The 27,913-nt window shown below is 43.0% G+C and overlaps 1 protein-coding gene across 2 annotated transcripts; it reads right to left on the reverse strand.

Annotated features, from left to right (window-relative positions):
• Nucleotides 1-120: 120 nt before the first annotated feature.
• On the reverse strand, nucleotides 121-27,913 carry AMFR (autocrine motility factor receptor). Of its 2 annotated transcripts, XM_058845550.1 has the most exons (14): nucleotides 27,532-27,909; nucleotides 25,986-26,078; nucleotides 24,002-24,166; nucleotides 22,091-22,243; nucleotides 18,767-18,807; nucleotides 17,183-17,315; nucleotides 16,478-16,611; nucleotides 14,681-14,791; nucleotides 12,080-12,270; nucleotides 10,329-10,432; nucleotides 8,261-8,395; nucleotides 7,528-7,611; nucleotides 3,074-3,258; nucleotides 121-1,644 (listed from the first exon to the last, which is right to left on the reverse strand). In XM_058845550.1, exons 1-14 carry the CDS (start codon nucleotides 27,751-27,753, stop codon nucleotides 1,500-1,502), a joined length of 1,896 nt encoding a protein of 631 aa, XP_058701533.1. In that variant the 5' UTR covers nucleotides 27,754-27,909; the 3' UTR covers nucleotides 121-1,499. The 2 variants fall into 2 exon arrangements, with proteins under 2 accessions (XP_058701533.1, XP_058701534.1); XM_058845551.1 differs by lacking the exon at nucleotides 3,074-3,258 and having other exon boundaries at nucleotides 1,486-1,644; nucleotides 27,532-27,913.

Raw genomic sequence — 27,913 nt, forward strand, 5'->3', positions numbered from 1 at the left:
AGGGTCCACTCCTCAGGGAGCTGCCGGGAAAAGTCGGGAGCGCAACAGAAGTCTGGAAAGAACAGCCCATCTCTGAAACATCCCCACCAGAAGAAAACATGAGAAATCACACTACAGAAATTTACAAACAATTTCCAACACTGATCAAGGTTTTATTTTTGTTTGGTTGGGGTTTTTTAACAGTAAAAACAAAACAGCTGTGTTCAAAGCAAAACCAAAGATCTCAAAAAAAATTTTTGAGGTTTACTAATAGCATTGCAAGGTAAGGCTTCCCGAAGAGTTTCATTGAAATAAATTATTTTTACCTAAACATCAATGCAATTCCTCTCATTAAATTCACCTTCACCTAAAAACCAACAGTAAAAAAATTACCAACAATTCTAGATAATACTGGGCTCCTTCTAAAGGACAGTGAAACTAGAACTCACTCTCCAGAAGTTTAAAAATTAAGTCACTGCCATGTAAAACTCAACTATGTAAGCTAGCGGTGGCGGTGCCAAGGGGATCTCAAAAGTTCTTAAGAAAATCCAGGTTAGCAGGTTGGGCTGCAGCCAGCAAAGATCTAGCTGCCCCCATTCCTCCAGTCTTTCTGAATAAACTCAGGGTGAGGTTGTGGGGTTAAAAATGAAATAAAAAGCAAGATAACGGAGCGATCTCCGCGCCGTCCCATCCGTGTTGCGCTGGAGTCCAGGACAGGCAGGTTTTACTTTTGACTCCCCCGGCTCCTGGCAACACTGACTGTAACCTGGCCTTAGGCCCCTCTTCTTCATCCCCCTCTGTCCCTCGCTTGCTCCTGGACATAAAAGGCAAAGGAAAAGTGCAGCCCTGGGGATAACAGAGCCAAACCTCTGCCAGTGCAGAAGAGCCCAGCAACAGTGAACTATTTTATGCGGGAACTGGCGTGAATCTGCGCTTTGCTGCACAACTCGTGAATCCAGGCTTTTCTGTGTTGCGTAGCCAGACAACTTCATCCAGTGTAAAAACCTCCCAGTGACACTCCCCCAGCCCTTCAAGCCGCCCTACGGAACACCTTGGCTGCTGTAGGAACAGGACTGAGGAGCCTGCACAGGGCTTGCTGCAAGCTTCAAACTTCCTTCCCTCGGAGTAAGTGCCCCAATCTCGAGCAGAACATGCCCGTGCACTCCTGACCTGCACCCACAGATAGCTCAGAACACACTTCCCCAGCCTCTGCTGTACAGTCAGCCCCATAGCTCATGCCAGCTGTAGAAATCATGCCCGTGGTTTAGAAATTGCCTTTTTTTGTGGAGAGGATCAACGTCACATAGAAAATATTACAAAAAAGGTTAATTTGTCAGCTGTCCAAACATTATTAGACCACATGCTTTATACAGCAGAGAGGCAGCCAGCTCACTCGGCAGCACAGCCAGCTGAACTCTGAAGAGACACTTTCCTGCTGGTATAGAAAGCGCAGGGTTTTTTGTATTTAATTTATTTATTCAACGTTGCTCACGAGGAGGAGGAAGGAGGGGCAGCGAGCGCTAAGAGTTTTGCTGCATCTGAAGTCTCCGTTCGGCAGCGGCAGCGAGGGTCCTGCGGCGCAGGGTGACGGCGTCGGCCGTCGCTCCCTCGGGCAAAGGCTTCTCTGTGCTCAGCTCCTCATCGGAGGTTTTGTTTAAGTAACGCCTGAGGAAAAAAAGGAAAAGGTGAGTGAGTAGAACCCACCTCATTCTGGCTCTGAAAAATGCATCCCCGCAGTCGGGGAGGGCTGGAAGGCAAACTAGCAGGGAAATGCCTCAACAGAAGTTAAGTGCTCCTAAAAGAAGGCCCACGTCACCTACAACAGGCTCTGCAGAGTTGGCAGAAGCTCTCAGGTTTTGTGCAAGATCCTTGTGCCTGTGGGAAGGAGCCAATTCTAAAGGTCAGGGCTGTCCTCTCAACTCAGAGCCATTCACAGCAGGTGAGTTACTGACTCCCTCTGTTCCTGTTACTCCACTCCTCAGCCTCTGGCACTGCCTACCACAGCAAGGCACTCCCTGCTGACAGCGGGTAAACCCGTGACAGAAGGGGCACAGCGTAAGGTGAGGCCAGAGGGCAAGGAAGTTGCTGCCAGAGTTAACATCCCTGTGAATTTTTACACATTAATGGCAAAAAACGATAGTTTGAAATTCAACAGCTCTTCAAACCAGTACACCAGGAAGTCAAAAATACACTGTCTCTCTAAAAGAGATTTTTTCAAACATCAAGGAAAAATTAGGTCTAGGAGCAAGTCTGTTTATAGACTTATAAAAGGTGTTACACCCCCAGATATTTATAAGGCATTTCAGTGTGGAAAAGAAAAAGAGCAGCGGTAGCCTGACAACACCAAAGGACCCAGAATTCAGTGGGGTTGTTGTAGACCCTCTCAGCAACACAAAGGAAGAGAAAACACTTGTTAAAAACACTACAAAGTTTTTTCTACATCACTATAGTGCTTTTCCTTCTCTGCTAATCAGCAATTGGATCCTAGTAAAGTCTATCAACGTAACTGGAATACCAGTAAAAAAGTTGAATTCTACCTGTAACAGGTGTTACTGGTTAGACTAAAAGACAGTTCAAGTTGGTCCCTCTTCAGTGGTGCTGACTGGCTGGCGCTGAGCTCCTCTGGGGAGGTCTAGTAAGGGTCACCTGTCAGATCTGTGCTGCTCTGGGCTCTGTATCTGGATAAAGTGGTGCCTGACAGGAATTTCAGTTATAAGAGCACAGGCAGTGAGGGCTGACATTTGTGCCAGGAGCCAAAGTAAAGATTGCTAAAGGACTCAGGCCAAGTAACCTATCCTCAGTACATTCTTAGACTAAAACCCACTTAAGCTGGAAAAATCAGCCTTTGATTTCAAAGAGCTTTGGACAAACTGCACAGGAAGCTGAACAGGTGTACATGTTGGGACACCTGACACTACTTCAGAGCTGGGTTTAGCAGTGTCAGACAGCATCCTGAGCCTGCTGTAGCAGATGTATTCATTCCTCTTATTGCTTTTCACATCAACTCAGGCTCTCAGTGGTTCAAATCCATTTGAAACCCATTCTGGGGAACTCCACCTAAGTGGCCAGGCTGGAGTTTTAGGAAAGAACATACTTTCGAGCTTGTTGCAACAAGTCCTCCTTCCGCTGAACCAACATACGCTGCCTTTCATCGGCTGACTTGGAAAAGCGACTTCCCCTGGCCTCAAAATCTTCTGCTTCATTAGGTTCTGCTTCCATTTCGTTCAATTCCACCATTTCTTCCAGTCTGGAGTTCAGTTCAAGTGGCACTCTCTCAGTCTAAGAGAAAAGGAAAACGTCTTTGCAAAATCTGGGCTTCTTTGCATCAAAACAAGCTACAAAGAATTGTCATTTTCTGAGGCACTGGAAGAAACCAGAGTCTCACCTGCTATACCCAATTCCCTTGGGTTCCTTTGAAAAGCCCAGCCAAAAAACAGAACAAAGCTATTTCAAACCATGCTCAAAGATCCTGTATCCTATAACGCAGTATCTTTTATGCTGTGTTTTAAAGTAATGTCAAAGACAAACATTAATTACTCATAATTAAAGGTCTCTGAAAATGGGGCATTTGAAAGTCAGATTCTGCAGCTGACTTGACAAGTGATGCAACAGTGAAGAGTTGAAAAAGCAGAAATCTACATAGTAAGGAAAAAATAACAAATGTACTTGTAAAGATTATTTGTGTTCAAGAAGGGAATTTATGAGGCTTCGGTTCACTGGATTCTGCAGCACCCAAATTATCCTGGTTTAGACTGCTGGAGCAAGGCTGGCAGCTGTCCCAAGCACAGTGTGCCAAGAGAGGAGCTGGCAGCCCCCACATGGCACCTCTCCCCTCTGACAGCCAGCTGATAACACTACCCCAAAAACTGAGCTGATGGATGATGGCGCTGGGTTCGGCAGCAGAGGTGAAACAGCACACGCTGATCACACCCTGCCACCCAGGATCACATCAGCCCCGCGATGAGAACCACGGTGAGAGGCAAGACTGGTGGCCTCACGACACAAATCACCTCAGTGAAGGGCTCAAGGGTGTTACCATCACCTGGGATCCCAGAGGATGGCTCAAGCCAGTGGGATGCTCCAAGGAAATACGGGCCAAGGCAGCTCCTACTGCATGGTTTGGGGCCTTTGGCAGAGCTGCCAAGGAGCTGTGATGGTCGATTCCATGGGATTGCTGCTCCAGCCCCGACAGCATGGCATGCAGGATGTGGCAGCATCACAGCACAACACACAGGTTTAGGCAGCTGATGTGCAAAACAAGTTGAGTCATCCCAAAGCCCTAGAGACAGGCCAGTAACGCCATCTCCCCAACCCAACGCCTTCAGAGAACAAACACCAAGGCAAATGTCACTTCCCATTAGGGAGGTGAGCCAAGCAGGAATCCCAGAGCCCAAGTCAGCACAGTACAGACACTGCAACCTCAAACACAAGTATGGGTGTTCAGCCTCTCTCAGCAAAAAGTCAGTGCTGCAATTTACCAAAGGGCTCCAGTACACACATGAGTGCACTGGGATAACACAGGGGCAGCACTGGACTGCCTCAAAGCACTGCCACATCCCTGAGGAGGGAGGGAGAGCCCCACAGAAAGATCCAATGGATTGTACCTGGGGCCAGGATGGCCCTTGGCAGACCCAGTGGAACAGGTATAGAGCAAGATGCAAGTTGGCTCACCTAAGGTTTGGAGGTTTTTCACAAGGTTACAAATATTCAAAAACCAATACCCAGAGCCCAATCCTCTATCTGAGCACAGGAACAGTTACCAAGGAGGTTTTAGAGACAAAACTATCACTGCCAATTACAGTAAAGGTTATGATAAGCTTCAGTAATGTAGCAGAACACAGATGTAGAAGCCTGCATAGTGCAGAAAATATTCCTCTTTCAGGCTCCAAGAGAAAAAGTTTCATGAAAATCATGGGATGCCTCAGATGTGTCTCTAAATAGCCACCAAGTACTTAAGCAAGGGAGGGCATATAGGATAGGAATGGAGAGGAGGCAGAGCATTATGCGCATCACTGGAAGCATCAGCATTACAATGCACAGCTGGAGAGAAGCACATGCAGTGTGTCTCACTAAGGGTACAGGCCAGGACTGATAGAGGCAGTCAGTATTTACAGCATTATCTCACAAATCTGTAACATGATTTACACCATGATGGTGCTCAGAAATGCTTCTCAACTACCATTGCATTACATCAGCACTTACTCCCCAAAACCACAAGCTACAATTGGGGAAAAAAAACCCAGTCATTATCTCTATCTTAAGACCTTTGAACTCTAAGTAGAATGAAGTCATAATATGACATAAGGCACTAGGAAAACCAACACCACTCATGAAGAACAGTTCTTTTATTTGAGTGTCTTAGCTATGCTAAGAAGTGTTGTTTCCAACAAGCAGAATGGGTGGGTTGTTGTTGATCTCCACTTGCTGTTGGAGATCTACAGATTCCCAGTGGGTATGCTGATAAAAAGAAAAAAAGAAATGAAGAGGCAGAATACTTGTAAAACTTACTCTAAGACAGCAGCACAAAGGAACTGGAGTTTCCACAGTCTCTGTCAGAGCCTGTGTCATAAGGTGTCAAAGTCTATCTATCCACAATTTGGAAATTCAAGTCACACTCAGAGGAGATAATGGCAGCTTCTTATGTCCCTTCCCACTTGCCTTTAAAATGCTTCTCAAAACTCCAGTGAACCCTGCTGAAGTAGCTTGTTTGCTGCTTGCCCTTTTCTCACAGACAAGCCCTTGACTGACTACAGCAACAGATTCTTCTGGTAAGCAGAAAGAGATACACCAGGTATTGGGTTACAAATTAAAATCAAAATCAAGGGGACACCAAAATGACAGGAGTTTCCTAGAGACAGAAGCTCCCAAGGCTCCTCTCCAAAAGAGCAATACTCTCAACAGCAAGGAGTTAAGACTCCTTGTAGAACTGTGAGTTCTGCAAAAAGAGTGAGCAGCTTGTGCAAAGGCAGCCTAAGCTAACACTAAATGCACAAAGCATTTCTGAGGCAGGAAGAGGACAGCAGCCTCTTCCAGCTTCCACAACACTACCCAGCAGCACACTTCTCTCTATGCATGGCAGTCTCAGTCTCCCACTTCAGCTCTTGGCTATGATTCCCCTTTGGAATAGTACATATCCATCCAGGAAAACTCTCACAGAGGCCATCAGTTCATTCTCCACAAGTAGCCACCAGCAGCCCGACTAAACTGCAGGATATTCACAGCTGTTCCACTGTGTCCAGGTCATCTCTGTGCTATCCTACATGATAAAAACAGGTTCTCCATCCAAACCACCATTTGCTCCAACCAGAACACATCATCTGAGGAGAGCTCAGCAGCACTGCAAAGCTAAAAGGCATCTCTGTTAGAGAGCATGTGTTCAGTACAGTGATGTATGGACACCACTCCCAGGTTTTTCAGGTTCTGTAGAAGAAAGGACAGAAATACAGCCAATGCCAGGCAGGGGGGATGAAAGATGAACAGCAATACAATAGTTCAAAGTGGGATTTGAAGCCAGAATCAAGCTAAGGATAACTAGCTAGATACTATTTGTACCAAAAGAGGTTTCTCTCATGAAAGAGCAGGGCAAATGCCTCCAAAACCTTCAAAGAAACCAAAAAATGCTTGATCCAGACCAAGATTTTCATTCCTGCAGTTCTGTAGCTGCTACCCCAGGCTCTTTCCAAATACCTGTACCATTGCTACCACCTCTTTCTCAGTCTCAACTGCATAACCAGACCAAATCAAAGGGTCTTTTGTCTTGCAACCTGCTAACAAGGGAACTGCCACAGGTGAATTACAGGTAGTAACAGGTTGGCTATTCAGGTCACTAAAGGCTGCAAAGAAAGTCACACACCTCACAAATTCACCTAACCAGCAGGAAGATTTATAAAACAGAAACTGTCAGGATGTCACTATTACATTCGGGGAAAACAAAAGTGAAATACGATCTTACTCTACTCACAGGGTAATTTTTTTCCCTGCCACACTTTAGCTAGCACATGCTGCCTAGTAAGGGCCTTAGCAAAGAACAGCAAAACCCATTATTGTCCCTTGTATATAGAAGGGCTGTTATCTCTTGGTCCAGTTCATATCTCACTCCATTTCCACCAAAGCTCCCCATGTCATAAAGTGCTTCCTCCAGAACACAAAAGAATTCTTATACTCAGAAAATAAATACTCCTCCTTTTAATGGAAGCGCTTGGAGATGTACAGAATGGGAATGAGAAGAGAAAGCAGAAGAGAAGAGCACCCTGCTCTTCATATTCCACAGACAGGCATGGGCTGACCAGACATGGGAAGAGACATGATGATCTTCTGTTCTTTGTACCATTTGATAGCACTTTCCCTCAAGGAAGAAAAAGAAAAGCACACAGATAATCATCTACAGGGGCACTATATTAATATCAGATTTATCTGGCTGACTGTGTTAGCTCTGATGTGAAATGTAAGGAAGGGCTGCCACCAACCCGACCTGGTACAGAACCAAAGGCACCTACCAGTCCATGCAGCTTCTAATTGTGCTTTTTGGCTATTTTTAAGCCAATTTACCTGTGTGACAGTTCCAGTATCCTCCTGATCACTACTGTGCCTTTCCACAGAGTTGTTCAATGCAGGTCTAATGCTATCTGCACGCTGAAATGCAAACATCACAGGTTTAACACAGTGTGGGAAATGGCAAAAAACCCGAGTTCTTTGAACACATTCAAACTCTGCCCTCTGCAATGTCAGGCGTTGTGTTCAATTTAGAAACAGATAAGTTAGCAATAAACAGAATGCTCTATGTTGAGAGAGAATTCTCTCTGCTTCCCCACACACAGACTCCAGATAACAGTACTATCTGATGTGCACAGAACCAGAATTCAATATTCTTATTAACAGAAACATTATCCCCAGACTGCTTTACTGAAATCTGCTGGTGCTAATTAAGAACAAGGCATAATTTTGCCGACTTTCTTTGCAAAATATCTTCCTAAGTGGTACAATTCAATTATCTGTCAGCAGAGAAATCAACTGGAAATGTTCTAAAAGCTCTGCACAAGAGAGACCGGGAAGAGCTGCTTTAACTGAGCAAATATTTGTCTCTTGTCTAGCTAGGACATTTTCAATATATTTTTGGTACATGACTGAATACACTGCATTTACAGAGATTTAAACAAAGGGGAAAACAAATCCCAGATTCGCCAGTGCTTCAAACTCACTTCATTCCCCTCACTCATTATTTAGAGGCTCTGTTCTGTGATAAGATAGAAAGTAATTTTAGGTGCAAGGTTTTATGACTCACCTGTGTGGGGAAAGGCACCTGGATGCGCCCTTCTAGGATGTTGTCAGTGGTGATCTCCACAGAACGAGTTAGCTGCAGATCCTGCAGAACTAAATGATAAGGAACCTGAGGGAACATCTCCTGAATCTGATGGGCCTGGAGAAAGCAATACAGTTGGTATCAGACAGTAAATAGAAGTTAGTTGATAAGTATGTCAACAGAAAGAGATTAAAAATATTACCAGCTCAAAGATGCTGCTTACGATATGCAAACCCACAGATAGAAAGAAAACCCATGCTGGCTTTGACTTACAGGGCAATGTGCTGCCTCCACTGAAGTCAACACCAAAACTGCAGCTCCTAGGGAGACACCACATGGCCCTGAACAATGCCTGTAGATGCAGAAAGGCTTCAAAAGCTTCCCAACTTTTTTCTTATGACAGCCTTTTTGATAAAGATCTATACAAGACTCTTGAGTCACTGAAGGTTAGATCAACACCGGGAAGAAAAAAACTATTTTGCTTTTTGCCATATTGGCTCCAAAATGGTACCGATAAGGATAGGTGGAGTAAGTTTTAATAACCCATTACCTCCAGCCATCTTCCCTACAAACCAGTTTAATAGTGTCTGAAAATTCAAGTAAATTAAACTGAGTTGTCAGGGAACTGTTGTTATTGAATTTCAAGCTAGTTAAATAATATTCAAATTAAATAAGTAAAGTAAGAGGAAAGACAAATACTATGCTTTTAGAGTCCAACAACTAGGTTTCATTTAGTATTTAAAGATCTACTTTCACTAATGCCCAAAGTCATGGGGGGCACAGGGGAATGAGAACAGCAATAAGAAAGGCGGAAGGAGTTTTGAGAACAAAGTAAAAATTATGCACTGACAGTGAGTTCCAACACAAGCAACTACTGCAAACCTAACCATCCACTGTATTAACTTGTGACCAAACCAACTGATTTAGCATTTCAGCCTCTTGCATTCCTCTCAAAATACCTCCCTAGGTTTTTATCCAGTAACACAAAGGAGAATGTCACTTATTTTCTATTAAAAATGTGTAACATTTTCATAATTTGCTAACCTTTAACCAGCTTTCCATTAAAGTAGACATTTTAATATAAGTTACTACTGTACTTTTGATAATATACAATCCTAAAAAACATTACTTATCCTTAACAAAAGCCCATTTGTATCATTGTGTCCAGTAAAAGAAAAATTGAATTGACCTCAGATGGAGAGCTCCTGCATATTTAACTAATAAATCATCTGCCAACATCTTATTGGTCCCTCCCTGCCTCTAACACCCTAAAAATAGTGACCTTACTCTGCAGATGTTTAAACAGAAGTATAGGCCATGGGAAAGACCTAACATTCAGAAAATTCAACCACTTTCATGAGACACCTCACTGAATATTTATTACCATGGTATAGAACAGTAGCTTGAAGAACTCAAAGGAAACAGCACTTCTCAAGAAAATGTAGTGTTTCATGGGCCACATCCTTTTCTTTTTGTACTACATTACAGTTTTTATGGATTAATTAAACAAATATGGAATTTCATCCTCTACATTTCTATCATCATTATGAATCAGCAAAAGCTGAGGGTGCCAGAGAGCCCACCTCACACTGATAAGACACTGAAATTGCTATCTTAAAGCTAAGTGCTATTAAGGATTTAAAAAACAAATTAAAACCTATAGAATGGTTTGATCAGTTGCTACTTGACCAACAGTAAATTCTCTGGTTAAAGACTCACTGTGCCCTTTGGTGCTGCAAGTTATCACAGAAGTACTGAAAAAGAGCTAAAGTTGCACCAAGCAAGCTGAGAAAAAGCCTACTTACCTACCCAGGAAGTCATGTCATTCTTCTACCTCATTCACTTACCTCCAGAACTGTTCTTTTATGCTGGCACATTTGAACCCTAATATGGCCCTAACCTCACTGAAGGAAAGCTTCTCTCACTCAGAAAAACAGCTTTCATCTAGTGTCTAACCACTGTTTTGACTTCCTTCCCCTTTATGTTCTCCATTTCCATGTAACCCTTTCCCTTACACAACACGAACAGGAAGGCTGAGGTGCAGTCTTACCATAACATTGAGCTGGGAGTTGCTGGCTTGTGCAATTCCAAGGATGTTGGTAGTATGCATCACTTCCACAGAAAAACTGGGCAGCCAGCTGGCAATTCGGGAGCCTGGGAGTAAGAAATCACCAAGAAAGTCGAGAAAGAGCATGAGAATCTCAGCAGACCAAGTACTTTTACATGTATTTAATGTAAGTCTTCATATTCCACAAGGTCCATGCAGGGAGTTCTGCAGTGAAATCTATCCCTAAAGTCTCCCAGACATGGAGATGGCTGAAGTGAATCAGGAACTGCCCATACTCTCTTCAAACACACTGTCATAGTGGTTTAACAATCTGGGGGCTGGAAAAGGATCAAGGAAGTAACACAGACTTGTTTTCTCTTTTTAATGATCCTATTAAAGTGAAAATTAAAATAATCCAGAGTCAAATCCAGTTCTGGAATACATGAATAAATCCAGCAATTTTATGAAGACAGCTTCTAAGCAATCTGAATCCAGGCCCCAGATGGGTCATCACTGAGAAATACTACTTCAAAGGGACACAGAGTAACTGAACAAAGTGACTGCTGCAATCCCGTGCTTCAGCTCAACAGAGTAGGGCACATGGGTGGCTGCCTTCTTCTTCTGTGTTGCCACGTCAATAAACACAAGCTTTGCTCTATTCCATGTCTCCTCCTATCTCCATGGTAATTCTGCAGGTCTCCAAGCCACTGGAGAGCACTGGGGAGGACAGCCATCAAAAATACAGTGCTATTCTAAATATAAATGTCCTCTAGAGACCTAAAGCACCCCAGAAGTAGAAGCCATGCAGAAGCTATCAGCCAGTCTCCATGTACCCAGAAATTGTCTAACCTTTCTCTGCCCATTATTCTCCTCCCACAATCTCCAAAGACTTCAAAACAAGCAGAGATGAGGAACAGGTCACTGTGTAAGTCTGCAGCATCTCAACTGCCTCATGGGAGCTCCACAAGGGCAAAGCCCAAAGCTGAATATTTGCAGTACTGAAGTTATCTGAGAAACACCAAGACTGCCAACAAAATCTGGGAAACTGTGGAAGATCAGCACACATCAATACCAAAACTCTAAAAAAAATCTGGAAGACAAACATAAATTGTCTTTTTCAAAGCAAGTTGTCTCCAAACACAGAACTTATAGTGGCCTGGAATCACATCTGCTTTGAGAGTACTTAAAACACACTACTAAAAACCCCCAAACATTTTAAACTGCTGTGGCTACATGATTCCTTCTGAGACTAATCTTCTGCACCTAACCAAGCGTTGTAAGTGTCTTGTAAACTGAGTGGCAAATGGACTTTTGACAACCACACATTAACGAGGGGATAGGGGAAAGACTGACTTTTAGACTGCACCACAGAGGGCTTTTTTTCCCCTTCTTTGACTGTTGTTGATTAACCACCACATGGTAACAAAAAAAGACACAGGAATTTCCCATGCTGCTTGTCAACATGGCACACAATGAATCTAAATGGCAGTAACTGAAGCTGCTGACCACAACAAATCCAGAAAAAGGGAGCACATGTACAAAATATTTCAAGAAATCTCCACAGCTCTGGGAAACCTCAGAGACACTTCTGAGCTCTTGCAAAAGAACCATCAGAAACACAGTGGTGTTTGACAAACACAAGCAGAGCATGGTTTGAATTTCAGCTGAAGCAGAGAGAGAATTCTCTTGTACAGAAGGCTGCTCCCCTTGTTTATTTGGGCAACAGCAGCGGATGTCAAATGTGCTCAGCTCACCGTCAAAGTGGAAGAAGTGATTGTGCTGGTTCAGGCGCGGTCTGCCTTCTGCTGCTGCCACGGGGACCAGGTTCTCATCCAGATTCTCCCTTTGGTGATCCTCCCTCACGTGATGGCTGTCAGTGATATTAAGAGACATTCTGCAGGTGGGGCAAGATGTGTCTTGTTCCAGCCAGGACCGCAGGCAGGAGCTGACAGGAAAAGAGTAACACAGTGGTGAGCTTGCAGTGTTTTTCCAAGACACCACTATCACCAGCACACCAAGCAGCTGTAGCATATTCTGTACACAACATCAACACATAGACTGCTCAGACACCCTCAATGAACTCCTGATGACTCTGCCATAGGTTTCTTATTTCTTTCAGCTGAAAATACTCAAGTGTTCACTTTTTATAAACATGCATGCAGATTTATCACAAGCTTAAAACACTCTCCAAGCTTGCTGTCCTTCTGGCTCAGAACAAGCAAGTTTTGCCTGGAAGGGAAAAGAAACCAGTTCTTTTGTCTCACCATTCCCAAGTGAAAAAGGCAAAAACTAACTGGACATACAGTTAATGTATCCTGACGTATTTTCATAGCAGTTCTGCCTGTGATGAGGCAATGGCACAGAGCAAGGGAAAAGCTCTAATTGCAGGACTATAGTGAAGTCAAAGACACAAGCATTCTGTCCAATTCCTGAATCTTTGCCAAGATGCTTTCCATCACATCCCAATGGAGGGATACACAGTGATGGGTTTCTCAAAACTAACCAAAGCACCACAGTAAAAATCTGCCACCTTACACCACCTTGTTCACCAGCACAACCAGCATGTTGGCACTAGCAGTGCTGTCCAACATCACCTCCCTGACCACAGGAAAATCACTCTGCCCACAGCAAACTCAAACCTCTGCTAGGGCTGTACCCCAAAGGTCACTTGGGAAACACCCAGAGTTTTCCGAGCTGCCACCGCACTGCTGCTCCTCAGCAGTTCAACAGCCAAGATGCTGGAATGGGCACAACCCCTTCAGCTGCACCAGCACCAGACCCAAAAAGCCAGCTGTGGTCACACCCATTGTGTACCACACAGGCAGAAGGGCTTGGTCACCCACAGCACCTCAGGAGGAGAAGGGCAGGCAGCAGGTCAAGGCTGGCATCCATTCAGAGCAACAACTCTTGAAATTGCCTGCTTCCTACAAGGTAAAGGAGAAATCCATGCCTAAAAGATTCAGACACCTGCTCCCATTAATTTCCTTAATATTTGGGCACATGGTTGATCTCAGCAACACAAATCTTCCCTGCCACCTTCTCTTCCATTCCAAATAACTGATGGGGGAAAAAAATCCCACGTAATTGAAAATGGACAGAGTGTTCAGCCTGTTGACAACATCACCAGGCTTTTATGAGGAGAGAAAACACTCCCAGGTTGTAAATAGGGTTATTAGTTACATCTGGTTTTATATGCTAGCTGTCCATTGCAACATGCTCCCTCCCTAAAAGCACCAAGGAGTGTAACTTGCTTCAGAGCTGTAATTGCTTCAGAAAAAAATACAAAAGGATCCTTTTAAATACAGAGAAAATGTCTTTCTGAAGAGAAGACCCTGGGTTTCTCAAGTGCTCAGCAGGTGATTAAATATTCACATGATTCAGTAGCACTGGAAAAAGAGTTTCTGCTATGGAGGCACATTATCTCATTAGAGACTTCTTGGAACACAAATAAATATTTATGGCAAGGTTTGTCATAAATGACAACAAATTAGCACACAGATTACAACCTCTGGTTTGACAGTTACCAGAAAAGCAAAAAGCTATTTACAGAAAGTAACACCACAGGGACAATTTAACTGACCTGCATATTCATCACATGGCCCTCCAGAAACACCTGCTTCAATCCCTGTTTCTCATTTCATATTTAAGCACAGGCATGGAAATGTAAGCACTGCTACAAAAGAGCCAAGGAAAGTCACATCCAGCTCAGAACACTATGCTCACAAGCCTCTGCTACTATTCACTACTGAATGAGTGTTAGAAGCAGTGTATGGAAAGGTTCTCTGGCCAAAAGTCTCCCAGCTCTACCTACCAGCTGCTTAGGGACTATTCTGCTGATTTGGTTAACCTCTTTTACAGCCCTGATGGACTCATGCCCCTTGAAACCACAGATTCAGACCTGGCCTCCACAGCTGTCCTGGGGTACTCACCACCATGTGAGGATGCACTAGATAAAAATACTCCCTGTTTTCTCCTTAAATCTGATATCTGGAAAGTATTTAAGGATCCAGCTCCAATTTTTCTTCTTCACCTGAAAATCAACACAACCTCCACACAACGTATCTACCGACCTGTGTTTGAGAAACTCAGCACTAGTTACCCACTAGCTGACAAGGTGCACATTCTTAGTTTGGGGGTAAGGAAGTGCACCAGGTGGAACAATTCAAACATGAAAATGACTGGAGTGAAAAACACTTGTACTTTGTTATCAAAAGTAGACCAAGATGACCCAGGCAGCAAGCACCCAAGAGTTCTGCTGGTAGTTTGTTACTTGTCATCCCACTGTAAATTTCAGCCATGCCCATCTATCCCTTCCATTCTCAGTTGGGTGCACACTCTCCAGCCTGGACACATACTTGTGGAAAAGGTGGCCACAAGGGAGTTTACGTGCAGATTGCATGGAGTCCCAGCAAATGGCACAGTCATCATTGTTCACTGCCAGCTCCTCTGGTGTTGCAACTGCAAACCTACAAAGAAGAAACAGGGAGACACACAGAATGATTACATAAGTTCAGCATGACCTCCTCTCTAGAGAATCCAGAATGGAGAAAACCTTAGCCTCCATGTTAACTTTTCATTAAGAGAGATATGCCAACAGATTTGTTATTTTTTTGATTTATTTTTCAAGCTGCACAGCAAAGGAACACACATCCCTCTGATGCCTTTTGCAGGCACTTTTTTTTGCACATCTCCTCATACATCCTAAGTGCAAAAAGCTTTGACTTAGTACCTTCCAAGAGACAATTATATGATCATTTTGCTGAGATACTTAAATTATAATCTGTATAGATTTGGTTTATGTCATTTTTCTAAATGAGTCTTAACAGCAGTACCCATTAAGCTGTCTCTTTGGAAACATAAGCATTTATGGTGACTAATTTTGGCCTCAGATTTTGCCATTCCCTTTTGTCTTGACTTTTCTCCCTTTCTTTTTAAGCTACAATGCCATGTAAGCAGTTACTACACAGTGTCCAAACACGACAATATAGAAATAAGTGGTGTAACAACATTTCACAGCACTGCTGGTGGGGAATACACCTGAAGAACAAGCACATAAAGGCAGCTGCCAATGGCAGCTTCAGAAGGACGTTAGAATGTGGTTCTTCCAGCACAGTCAGAATGACCAAAACACATCAAGTAGTTCAGACAAGAAGTCTGTGACATATGCAAATCAAACAGCTTTGTGAGCAGCTCAAAGGGTTTCAGTGGCTCCATCTTACTGGAAAGAAATAATGCATTGTGGATAACCTTTATTATGCAGCTCCTAACATGATATCACAGCCATTAAATGACTTCTCAAAAAAAAAAAAAAAAAAAAAAAGCCTCAGCAGTTTCTAGACAAGCCAGCCTTCTCTATAGCTGGCACCTGGATTACACCAGCAGGAATCAGAATTAATCAAACATACAGAGGCCCAAAATTAAAACAGTACAGTGATGTACAGGAAGAGTAATACTTCCTGTGGCTCTTAATATTTTTAAGAACATAGCTAAATTTTGAAAACATTGGGTCAGAAATGCAGTACTATCTGGTATAATATTGGGTTTTAGCAGGCCTCCCAATTTCTCCGTATTACTTCACTAAAAGGGAATGAACTAAAGTACCGCCACGGTGCTCTCAGCTCCACTTTAGGCAGAGTCTCAGAGTTGGCTTCAGGTTTAGTAAATACAAAGGTAAAGCCAGGCAGGTTTTAATTAATATTTTGATTTCATTTCAGTCAGTAGGTGAACAGTACGGCCTAATGGTATTAAAAGCATTGATTTCTATCACAGCCAAAGCCACTATTTGACAGCTAGAACAGGCAGAGTTCTTCAGAGCTTCTGTCACCCTACTAAGGTAGTATGCAAAAGAAACAAAAGAAGGAATACTGGACAGGGCAGTTCACTTTTTGCCACTTTATACATAACCAGTAATACTGCCATTATACAAGTCAATCCTACGTATCTGTTAAAAGCAGAGTGTCCCCACTAACAAATAAAATGGTTAAGAACATACTCTAAATGTAGAGACTTAAGCGTCAGGTTTGCAACACTGCATCTGTCCAGCTCACACCACACCACTATGTATCAAAGGAACATACAAGCATCCCAACTTCTTTCTCAGGATCCTCTCTACTAGATCTACATCAAGACTGCAGAGCAAGTAAGGGGCTCACCTGGCTTCCATGTTTCCAACCACACGCAGGTAGTTTTTGTGCCGCCGAATTCGCCGCTGCACCTCGTGGAACAGGTAGCGCAGCTGCATGAAAATCACCAGGCTCGCCATTGACAACCAAATATTGCCAAACAGCTTGGGAAAAAAACAGAGCAGTGATGATAAGAAATAAGCACCATGGGAAACAGGAAGCTGCATCAAGTTTTAAGAGATCTACAGAAATCAAGAAACCAGCCCTGAAGAACTTCTCTTTTGTTGGGTCCATTCAGACCAACCATGTATGTTCAAAGGTACTACCACTCATTACCTCTTCACATACAACTTCGGCAGCACAGCATTTATAATGAGGATAAACTGAATTCAGTCCTGTCCAGCTTAGCATCCTCTGCTGCCAATGAAAACAATTCAGTCTGATTTTTTTATTTTTTTATTACTCAATAAAAAAGCTAATTAAACACCTACTAAACAGATAATTACACACAGTAGTTAATACTCCTTAACAAAGTTATCTGTGATGACTTCAACTACACAGGAAGAAAGAATGCCAGAATGCCCTCCCTATATTTTCATCTCTATTTAAGTCACTTCTCTGTAATATCTGGTTTCTAAAATAATCAAAGTAAGAATACATATAAAATATGTATACCAAATACCCTTTATTTTAATGCCAGTCTATTTGTCCAGCATTATGTCCAGTATTTCATACCAGCATATGAATATGATGCATCAAGTCCAGGGAAAGCAAGGTTAGCTCCATGACAAAATCTGTGTAGTAGACATAAGTGCCTTTGCCCTCCCATGTTCCTTCATGGTTGAGATCCCAGAGATGAACTACATATCTGCAAGAGTGAGGAAATGAACATTACTCTCTTTTTTTTTGTTAAATAGTATCTCTATAATTCAAACTATTTTGTCAATTTTTCAAAGAATTTCTGGATATGGATTCTTTGCCCGTCCAAGGCCCTGTGCCCACAGCCTGTGCTCACTCGAGGGGGACTTCTTTTAATGTTACTGGTTTCAAACAGCAGCATTTTAAAAAAGCAAAAAGTAGTCAATGTAGTGCCCACACTGGCACTACAGACACTGCCAGCTGACAGAACAGATGCAGCATTTGCTAAAAACTACTTCATGTACTGAAAGTCGATCTTAGGAGATTATAGTAACTACAGAAGCACATTTCTCAGCACGTGAGGTGTTTCTTAGGTGAGTCATTACAGCTCAGTGTCAGACCTGAAATGCTGACAGTGAACTGCACAAAGAGGCTCCTGTGTTTCACACCATGTCCTACATAAGCACACATAGTTGTATTACAGTTACACATGCAATTGACTTTTTCAAAGCAAACCTTTGAGAGACCAAGGCCTTAAAACAAACCCCGTAGAATGACATTAAATAGCATCTATCAACCCTCATCCAGCAGCACACATCACTCAAATTAAACAGAAAAAAAAAAGTCAATTGCAAAACTTGTGCTTAAAAGCAGCACAGGCTAAAGCTAACCACCTTTGCTCATCTCATAGAATCCTGCAATGGTTTGGGTTTGAAGGGATCTTGAAGATCATCTCTTTCCAATCCCTACGGCTGTCTCATGTAATCAGGTCGTGACCACTCTCAAGATTGGGCATCCACAGCTTCTCTGGGAAACCACTCACTGTGCCAGTGACTCACCAGTCTCACAGAGAAGACTTTTTTCCCAGTACCTAATCTAACCCTGTCTTCTCTCAGTTTGAAGTCATTCCTTCATGCCATGCCCTTGTCCAAAGTCCCTCTCCAGCTCTCTTGGTGCCCATTTAGGTACTGGAAGGGGCTCTAAGGTTTCACCAGAGCCTTCTCTTCTCCAGGCTGAACAACCCCAGCTCCCTCAGCCTGTGTCCACGAAAGGTGCTCTATTCTTCTGAAAATCTTTAAGGAGTCTTCTAGACTCCAGCAGGTCCACATCCCTCTCATGTTGGGGGCTCCAGAGTTGGACGCAGCCCTCCATGTGGAGTCCCAGCAGAGCAGAGCAGAGCAGAGCAGAGCAGAGCAGAGCAGAATCCCCGCCCTGGACCTGCTGCCCACACTGTGAGGATGCAGATCAGGATGTGGTTGCGCTTTCTGGGCTGCAAGCACACATTACTGGGCCATGTCAAACTTCTCATCCGGCAACACCCCCAAGTCTCTCCTCAGGGCTGCTCTCAATCTCCAAACATGCATTTGCAATTCAATGAGGTAATTACATACACCTCTTACATCAACATGCTATATGCACCACCATCCTGAATACCCATGATGTAAAACATAAGCTACCTACCGTAAAATCACATGAGCAGTTCTGACTGTCACCAGCAGAGACTGCAAAAGAGGAAGGAAAAAAACCATACATGTTAACAACATTCAGGCAGGGACAGTGGTTCAGATGCAGGAACTCAAGGCCTAAAACACAAAATGCATTTATTGCAGCTTAACAAGTTCCTGTGCACCAAAGGTCACTATAGGTGACTGTGCACAACATACCTGAGACAACCATGAAGCTTATAAATAAATATGGAAGAAATTGTTCCCAAAGACACAACGCTTTTAAAGCAGCCACTAGTGTTACTGCTGTTAAGTGTCATTTTTTCCCAACTATACAGGACATATTGCCTTTTTCAACTATCACTCAGCAAGTGTAGAGACCACAATCCCATCAACTACTTCTTCTCATCCCACTTCCTAAAAAAAAAACAAAACTGGAAGAACAGAATAATATCAGAAATTTGAGGAAGATAATTTCAAATAATTCCCCCCTTTGCTGAGATGTAAATGCTGCTAAAATAACTTCTCTCTTTAATCATACTTACATTTCTAGGCTAAGTACAGAGAAAAAAACAACTGAGCATATCAGAAAGTGTAAGATCAGAAGTGTAAAGACAAATCACCAAAAACGTAACTACATTTCCATGGGCTCTTATCATCTAAGAAATGGCCCTATCACCTCTCTGTAATCCATCAAGCCCACAGTGCTCCACCTCTTAATTCTACCCTCACAGTGAAAAACACCAGACACGCTTCCCCCAGAGACTGCCCACACCACCCTGTAGTTAGCAGGGGCCAAGTGACACTGAGAGGCAGGGGATTTACAATGAGCAACTGAAACCACTTCTGTGAAACTGGTCTGATGGCATGCCTTCAGCATAAGTGCTATAAACAGGACAGAAGAACTATCAAAACCACTAACTTCCCAAAGCAGCAATAAACTGGTTAGTTTGAATAATTTTTTCCATCTGTAAAAAGCATTCTTAAAGTGCTTCTATGCATATTTAACCCTTTGCAATACCAAACATATCTACCAACTGTTTACTAACTGGCTTTAAAAAAAAACTTGCAAAAATAGACAGACTGGACACTGCTTGTTATACTATAATTCTTGAACATCACATATTAAGGCAAAAAAGATTAATGTTTACTCAAAAATACAGACAAGTCCCTACTCAACTTTCTCTGAGCATTTGCACATTTCACATCCACCCTCTGCAGCAAAAAAAAAAATGCTGACAAGCAACAGAGAACAAGGGGAAGTTACCTAAAACACAAGAAAAACATCTATACTGCTTTATTGAAAACCCTGAGCTAAATCAATGCTTGCAGAAGAGAGATTAATAGCTTAATGTAACTTAATGTAATTCATTCACACTAATGGAATACACTTGGCAGGGTCCCTCTCAAGACGCATCACACAAGCCATCACCAGAAAACATTTCAGTCTGAAAGATTTATTTTTTCACTAAGAGCTTGAAGTCTGTCATGAGGTGTCAATGCCAGTACCTGTACAGAAAGAAACCTAAATATTTTATTCCACTCACATGAGTGCTGGGTATTAAAATCAAGGAAATTACTCATGGTTGCCCAATCCATACAGGGAATATTTAAGATGTTCAAAAATGGCAAGATATTATATCATCTCCTATGAGAAAAAATTAAACAGACTAGAATTCTTTTGCTTAGAAGGAAAAGCAGAAAAGGGACAGGCAAAAAGATGATAAAATCACGAATTCTATGAAAAAGATTAAACAGGGAATGATTCTTTGCTTCTTTTCACCATAAATGTATCTGATGATAGCTAAGGACATTATTCCCTGCCTATGGCAGGGGGGTTGGAACTAGATGATCTTTAAGATGCCTCCCAACCCAAATCATTCTGTGATTTTCAAACACAAGATTCAGAACAACTCAAAGAGCTCTTTCATGTACACAAAGTCAAGTAAATGTGGAATTTGTTGCCTCTGGATATTACAGAGGCTCACATATAAACAAGTTCAATGAATGAGATCACACAACCTTCCAGAGTACATCTGGGACTGTCAAATCCAATGGGTTTGTGCAGCCCTCAGCTCAGGAATGTTCTCAAACACCAGTGGCTGCAAGCAAAGCTAGGAGACCCTTTCTTCTGCATTTCCCACGAAGTTCCTCAGCAGCACAGCAGAGGATCCAGGGCTTGGCTTGACACCCCACACTTACACTGACTGAGCCACTCCTTCGTTCATCAGCACATAGAACAGCTCTCACTAAAATGAACAACTGGGTCCATCCTGCAACCCCAAGCACTCACACTACCACACAACACAGTGCTGAGGAGGCATCACAGGCACCACAACACTCCCTGATTAACCAAGCCCAAGCTGGTGCAATGCTGATAATCCTTCTGCCAAGCCAAGATAAGAGACACCAAGGAGACCCCACTTTTTAGAGACACTGTTAAATCTTCCAATACCCTTCCACTGTTTAATTACAAATCTGGTCTTGCGTATTCTTGTATTCATGGAAAAATAAAGTGACATATTGAATAACTGAACTGTGGTGTGACAAGCATCGTATTCTCCTACTATCACTTGTTTTCCTTCCTGCTTCCTAACTCCAAGTATGAATTCAAGATAGGAGAAGAAAAATAAATTGTACATCTTATTTGTTATCTGAACTAACAATGTGCTAAGACAACATACTTGGATTGGATTCCTCTCCTTTAAGATCATCACTTCCTCAAGCAGAGTGCAACAACCCACCACAACATCAAAAACATACTGATGCTTACAAACATACTGATGTTCAGTCCACAGTGCCAAGCATTCAGGAGTGCACAAAAATGTCTTGCTCATCTCAGCTGAGACACAACTCATACAAACATAAGCAAATCCCAAGGGTATGCTCTAAGAAAAGGATGTCTCATTCCTTTTAGGGAGAAATGAAATATAAAATACAACTTCAAAGAAAGTGGCTGAAGTGCACATTGCACTTTCATACACACTCTCCATCTCTCAAGAGCTGTTTCACCAACCCTTCTTGCAATGCTCATGAAGCACAATCATTACTTTTTCATAAGCTGCCATTTGATTTCAGCATCATCTTACAGGTCTATCCTCTCATTCTCTTCTTCAGACTAAGATTTTTTTTTTCAGGGTTAAAGGCTGAAGAGAGAAAGATTGAAATTCCTGTCAATCTGGCAACTTCCAGAAAACAGGGGAACAAGGGAGGATTTTTTTGTGTCTTCAAAGCGTCTTTCATATGGGAATTAAAAGCAAATCCATTGTGTATTGGGATACCGCCAAGTGAGGGGTCAAAGGCAAAGCAGAAACCGCAACACATATGAAGAAAGTCTCACCTCTGCTGCCATGAAAGCCAGCGTGTGCATGCCATGGGTGTAGCCAACAACTCCACAGACAACTGCTAATCCACAGCAGGACAGGAGCATGGCTATGAGCAGAGCCAGCACTCTGACGTGGCTGCTCATGGGTGTGGTAGGAGAAAAGGAAAGCTGCAACACAAATACATAAATACATGACAGGTTTAAGTGAGTACTTCATCCACCCTGCCTTCCATTGTCACCTCACCAAACAAGACCTCATTCAGGAAAATCTTTTGCTATCATAAAACAAATTTCACAATGCAATGTAGTAATAAATTATGAAGAATAAAGCTAAACCCACACACTATCCCAAAGCCTCATTCATTTTACTGTCATTTACAGTCACATTTTAACAATCAGATACAATTTTTTTATTTACAATTATTATGATTATTTGAGCTGTTTCAATCACCTGTGCAAGAAAACCACAGACACAGTAATTTCTGCATCAAATCCACAGCATCTGCTTAGGATTAATATGCATTTTACAAAGACACCTAACCTAACACACAGTTTTTGAGCAACGTTTTGTCAATTTTTCACCAAATTCGGCTGATCTGAATTTGTCCAGCTTGGTCTTCCACCCCATATTTCTTCTACTGTCATTTTCTTCTGGAAGAAAGAGGCATCTGCCCAAAAAAAATTTTAAGCTGCAGCTAGAGATTGCTGGACAAACTCTGCTTCTCATTCAGTAGCATGCGAAGTGTGCTGAAACTCTCAACTACCTTAACAAAGGGCTACACCTAGTCTGTCTAAATCAACCCAAGAGGATGTTGGTCCATCCTCTTTTCCAGGGCAGAATAAGAAAGAACAGGACAAGGAAAGAAGGAGTTGCCCAAAGCTTCACTCTGATCTGATTAACAAAGTTGATTCTCATGTTTTGTTTTCAAATGGGTTCTTTCTTTCTTCTTTGTATCTGGTCCAGCTCTACATGCCCCATCTTCACAAAGCAAATCATACAAATATCATTTGTCCAAGCAAAAAATGGCTATGCACACTTTGAATGCAAAAGGAATATAATAAGGATTTCTTCCCACGTGACCTTTGTTCTTTCACAGCTTTCTGAACAACACTAAAAATACCAGATAACTGCCTTGTTCACTGCTGTCTCCATTTTCCTAACTCTAGCCAATTCAGTTTCAAATTTAAGTGCTTAGCTACCTGTGAATTAACAGGCCTTACTGGACATTATTTAAAAAAATAAAAACTGCAAAGCCCAGATCTACCAAAAAGAAATTCATGGATTCAGCTCAGGTCAAACTTCTATGCCAGGAAAGAGGAGCCTAGAAAAATGTGGGCCCATTATAGTTTAAAGGCCAAGATTTACTGTTTAAATTACAGTTTCTTCTTCCTTGCCTAGCCTTCAATTTCTGCATCTCTACCTAATTTATTCCTGGTATTAACAGAAAGTGGAATGTAGCTTAGAGAGAAAATTGCACAGTATATTGTAAAGACACTGGCAGTCAAAATTCAGTATATCAAAATGAGTGTGAAACCTGAGCACAGGAATCTGCAGAAATAGGCTCCATAGGCCAATCCTAAAGGGCACCAATCTAAGGGATGTTCTGTTGTTAAGATGTCTTTACTAAGGAGAGCTATGAAGCCATCTCATGCAGTTATGTAATAGTAATTACAGGGCTCGTATAAGGAGCAATTTATTAAAGAAAATAAGTATCTTCAGCTCCATTTGTCTCATGGGAAAACTGAAGGAGTAAGATTGACATTGTACTTTATAGCAAGTATTTGAAGCTAATGGGAAATGCACGTGCTCAGTACCGCAGGGTGCGGAAAAGGTCTAAATGGCCTGTTTGTACCTTATCTGAGCCAGTGCCTGAACCAGAAACAGAATCTGCATGTCCCAAAAGACAGCCCTTAATCAAAACTTACATATTCAAAGCGGTCCTTGCAGAGCTGAACCATCAGATGGAGAAACACAAGTCCAGAGAACCAGAGGCACCACATCACTACTTCTTCCACTGTCTGAACATTCAGCACACCAAAAATGAAGATGAACTTGTAGAAAATGAAATTCCAGAATTTATCCTTGAGATGCTGTAATGGAAGAGATTTGGTTACTGTAGTGAAAGCACTGACAATACACACATTGCAGAGAAGGTGGGGAAGAGATAAAGAAAAAAAAAAAATATGGACATAAAAGTGTGACTTATACATTAGCTGAAGTCTGCTGCATACACATCTTGAATAGTGGTACCCTTACTCAAGTAAGAAACGTAATAAAATACTAGCAGACCTTACTGTCTATCTAGTTTCTTGTAGCATGGCAGCATAACTGTGCTACACAGCACACAATGCAGTTTCCTGCTATATTCCTAACACAGTGCTCAGCACAAAGCAAGTCTGATTTCAGTTTGATTCTTCATGCCCAAGCAACTCATCTACCAGGCTGCAAACACACAGTCCTCTCTGCTGAAAAAGCTGCCACAGTTAGTTATTCAAGATGCCCAAATTGCCTAGCACCTTGCTTCCAAAAAACCTGCCAAAAAGTACAGATGATTAAGAAAAGATGACAAAGTCTGTCCTTAAGAATCACAATGCCTACAGTGGAGAATGAGATGGATGAGCAATGAAAATAAAACCATTCCCACACACAAAGTATGCAAGAAGTAATATGATGTTCTCAAGCAGCAGAGAGCAAGCCAGCTTGGAGGGGATAAAAAAATTTAAGAAACTAAATGTTTTGTTAAAGTACATGATGAAGTCATCAGGAGTTTAGTTAAGACAGGCCCCAAATTCCTTAATGATGCTGCTGTTTTGGGCTCGCCAGTGTTAATAAGCAGCTTTCCTTTACACAATAACTGAGGCAAACTCCCACTGTCCAAACACAAATGGATCCACATTGCTACTGTTTTTCACTTCAGTTTTTAAGAGGCTTGAGAACATCCTGGAAACCATCACCAGTTAAAATTCCACATCCTTATAGTCAACATGGACTGGAAAGAAAATCTGGCCCACAGCAGTTTGATAGTGCCTTGGTTTTCACACACCACTCAGAGCCTCTACGAGGCATGAATTACAAATACAATACGTTTTGAGGGATCCACAGTTATTAACGAGGCTTTGTGTGCCTCAGTTCTGCATGTCAAAAATCATCATGGCCTGATTCCTCCTAAAGAACTTTTTTTACATACTATTTTTTAATATGGGAACACACTCCAGACCACTGCTACTGCATTTACACAAGCAACTTCTGGACTTATTTCCCTTACTTTTTTTTAAAAATAATATAGAGATACTATTCAAGGTCCTGCTGCTACTTTCATCTTCTGCAGGATCCTGTTTTTAAAAACTCTGGGCTTCATGATTCCCATGCTGAATTTTTACAAACATTCTCACATAGCCAAGAGCAGGACTAAACAGCCTGAGTTTTCAGTCCTGCTCATCTCCTTTCTCTGGCAATTTTCTTGCCTATTCCCTATTAAACCTGCAGGCTGATAAACCATCCATTCAGTGTATGAGGATGGAAAGCACTTCCCCAGCAGTCAAGGTACAAAAGAAGAGGGATTTCAAGACTGCCAGTGCTGACAACTACAGAACATGATGGAGAAATGCTGCCAGGTGCAGGCAGGATAGAGAAGAACACGTTGCAAGTATTTTAAGTGAGGTCTGCTTGTAAGAAATCTGACAGGGTTCATTAAAGAAACAGGATTTTCAAGTTGACTGTGGGCTTATAAAATACAATAGGAAAAATTCCCTTAGAAATAAACTGGAAGTTTGTGGCTGTGGATATACTAGCTAACCAAATGGTAAGACATATATTGTAAAATTTATTTTTCTTGCCCAGTTTCAGCAATTCCATATAGAAAATCAAACCATTTGTCATGTTTCACAATTTCGTTGTTTGCTCTCTCACCTGCCTCTCACTGACACGAAGAGGACCAAATACCATACACTGAATTAGCTTAGCAACCAGCATCAGAAAACAGCAGGCAGTGTTCACTAGTACCTGGAAAGAAATAAAGCAGTCAGTGACAAATACTTTTGCCCTATTTAGAAGAAGGGAGAGAAGGGGAATGAACGAGTCTAACAAAACCTGCCATTGTCAGAACAGTATTAGTTGCCTTCTTTTTTGGTGAAATATAAGCCTGGCCTCTTCCAAGACACATGAAGTAGCTGATAAGTCACTTAGATTTGTTTTTTTCCAGAAATACTAACACAGTCAGCTTGATACAGCAGTAAAGCCAACAAACTGCTCTACCTCTCCACAATAAACTATTTGATACAGATTAGCAAATTTCATAAAAGAACATGGGGACAAAACATATAGATCACCAAGATGCTCATTTCTTTAACATATGGCAGATGAGAAAAATCCAGTTTGAATCTGTTATTAAAGTAAGAGGATTCAGAGGCTGCCTCAAAACATGCTGAATAGCACACATCCCTTCAGTAACAACACTGCTTGAGGCTTTCTTGGGAAACTTCTTTACAGCAAAATAGCAAGAAGCAGAACACAGGGGCCTGGGAAAACTGCTATCTCACATCTGGCAAAGGCACTTTAATTAACTTTTGACATAAGCAGGACGCTAAAAAGGCTAGAAGGTGGATGATGAAGAAGCCTCCCCCTGTCATTTCCAAAGGACATAAAATAAACTTTTCCAGGACTTTTAACGCTCTGAGACCAGGCTTCAACAGGATTAATGTGTTTGGTATATTAAAAATCAGCACCTCAGTCAAGCAAGTATGTTGTGAAGCAGATGCCCAACTACTGCCACCTTTGAGTGACAGACAGATAAAAAGTTCAACAGCAACATTCATCAGCAAGGTTTCCAATTTCCCCTTGTTGAGCCTTTATTTCAAATACAAACCAGTGAGCCAAAATTCATAAACCCTTATATGAGGTTTGGGTTTAAAAAGTTACAGAAAATTATTTTCTTATCTTCCTTAAACAGTGAGAATGTTTCCTCTTACCTACAAGACTTTCAGTGCTATTTTTAAATAAATAAATAAAGGCAGGCAAGGCTTGGGCTCGAATACCTGACAGCCCCTTACTCAGATTTCTGGCAGTGCCTGGAGAAGCTTAAGCCCAGCAAGCGCCTGGGACCGCGGCAAACGCTCCCAACAGCTTCTCCCAAGCCCCCCAGCCAGGACGTGCGAGGGGCGCTCGGGGAGAGCAGCACAAGCCGCGGGCTGAACTCTCGGGGCACTCGGCTCTAACGCTGCCCCACCGCCCCGGCCAGGCAGGAAGGGAAGCGGCTGCGGAGGCGGCTCGGAGCGGGCAGGGGAAACCCAGATGAGCCCCCTGTTTATTCTGCGAGCAATTTCCAAACAACAATAACGAAACACCCCCCGGACCCGCCCGCCTCCCCCCGGCCGCGGGGAGGCGCCGGCAGAGGCCGAGTCCGATGCCAGCCCCGCAGGCCGCGGGCCCGCAGGCCCCGCCGCCGCCCCGGGCTCACCCAGACGCAGAGGCTGTCGGAGAGCAGGTAGTAGGCGACGTCCAGGGCCCGTGGGCCGGCGCAGCGCTGAGGCTCGGCCGGCTTGGTGCCCGCCGCCCCGCCGGGCGCCTGGCTGAGGGCGCGGTAGGCGCTGAGGCCGGCGCCCAGCAGCGCCAGGGCGCTGAGCGCCGTGTAGGTGCGGAGGCTGGGCCAGGGGAAGCGCTCCAGGAACAGCAGCGGCATCGCGGAGCCTTCGCCACCGCCCGGCCCCGGCCCGCCGCGCGCCCCCTGCTCAACGCCCGCCCCGCCGCCCCTCCCCCGGGGCCGGGCGAGCCGCCCCCGCTGGAGAAAGGAAAGAGACCGGGCCCGAACACCCGCCCCGGCTCCGGGCGCCGCGTCCGCC

Source organism: Poecile atricapillus, chromosome 10 (assembly GCF_030490865.1).
Source record: "Poecile atricapillus isolate bPoeAtr1 chromosome 10, bPoeAtr1.hap1, whole genome shotgun sequence".
Taxonomy (NCBI): domain Eukaryota; kingdom Metazoa; phylum Chordata; class Aves; order Passeriformes; family Paridae; genus Poecile; species Poecile atricapillus.

Excerpts from the sequence above, each read along its gene's own strand:
- AMFR (XM_058845550.1), bottom strand. The coding sequence starts at position 27,753 with ATGCCGCTGCTGTTCCTGGAGCGCTTCCCCTGGCCCAGCCTCCGCACC. Across the intron at positions 7,612-8,260 it reads AGGTGCCTTTCCCCACACAG|CGTGCAGATAGCATTAGACC; the intron begins GTGAGTCATAAA and ends TTTGCATTTCAG. Across the intron at positions 1,645-3,073 it reads TTGTTGCAACAAGCTCGAAA|GCGTTACTTAAACAAAACCT; the intron begins GTATGTTCTTTC and ends TTTTTTCCTCAG.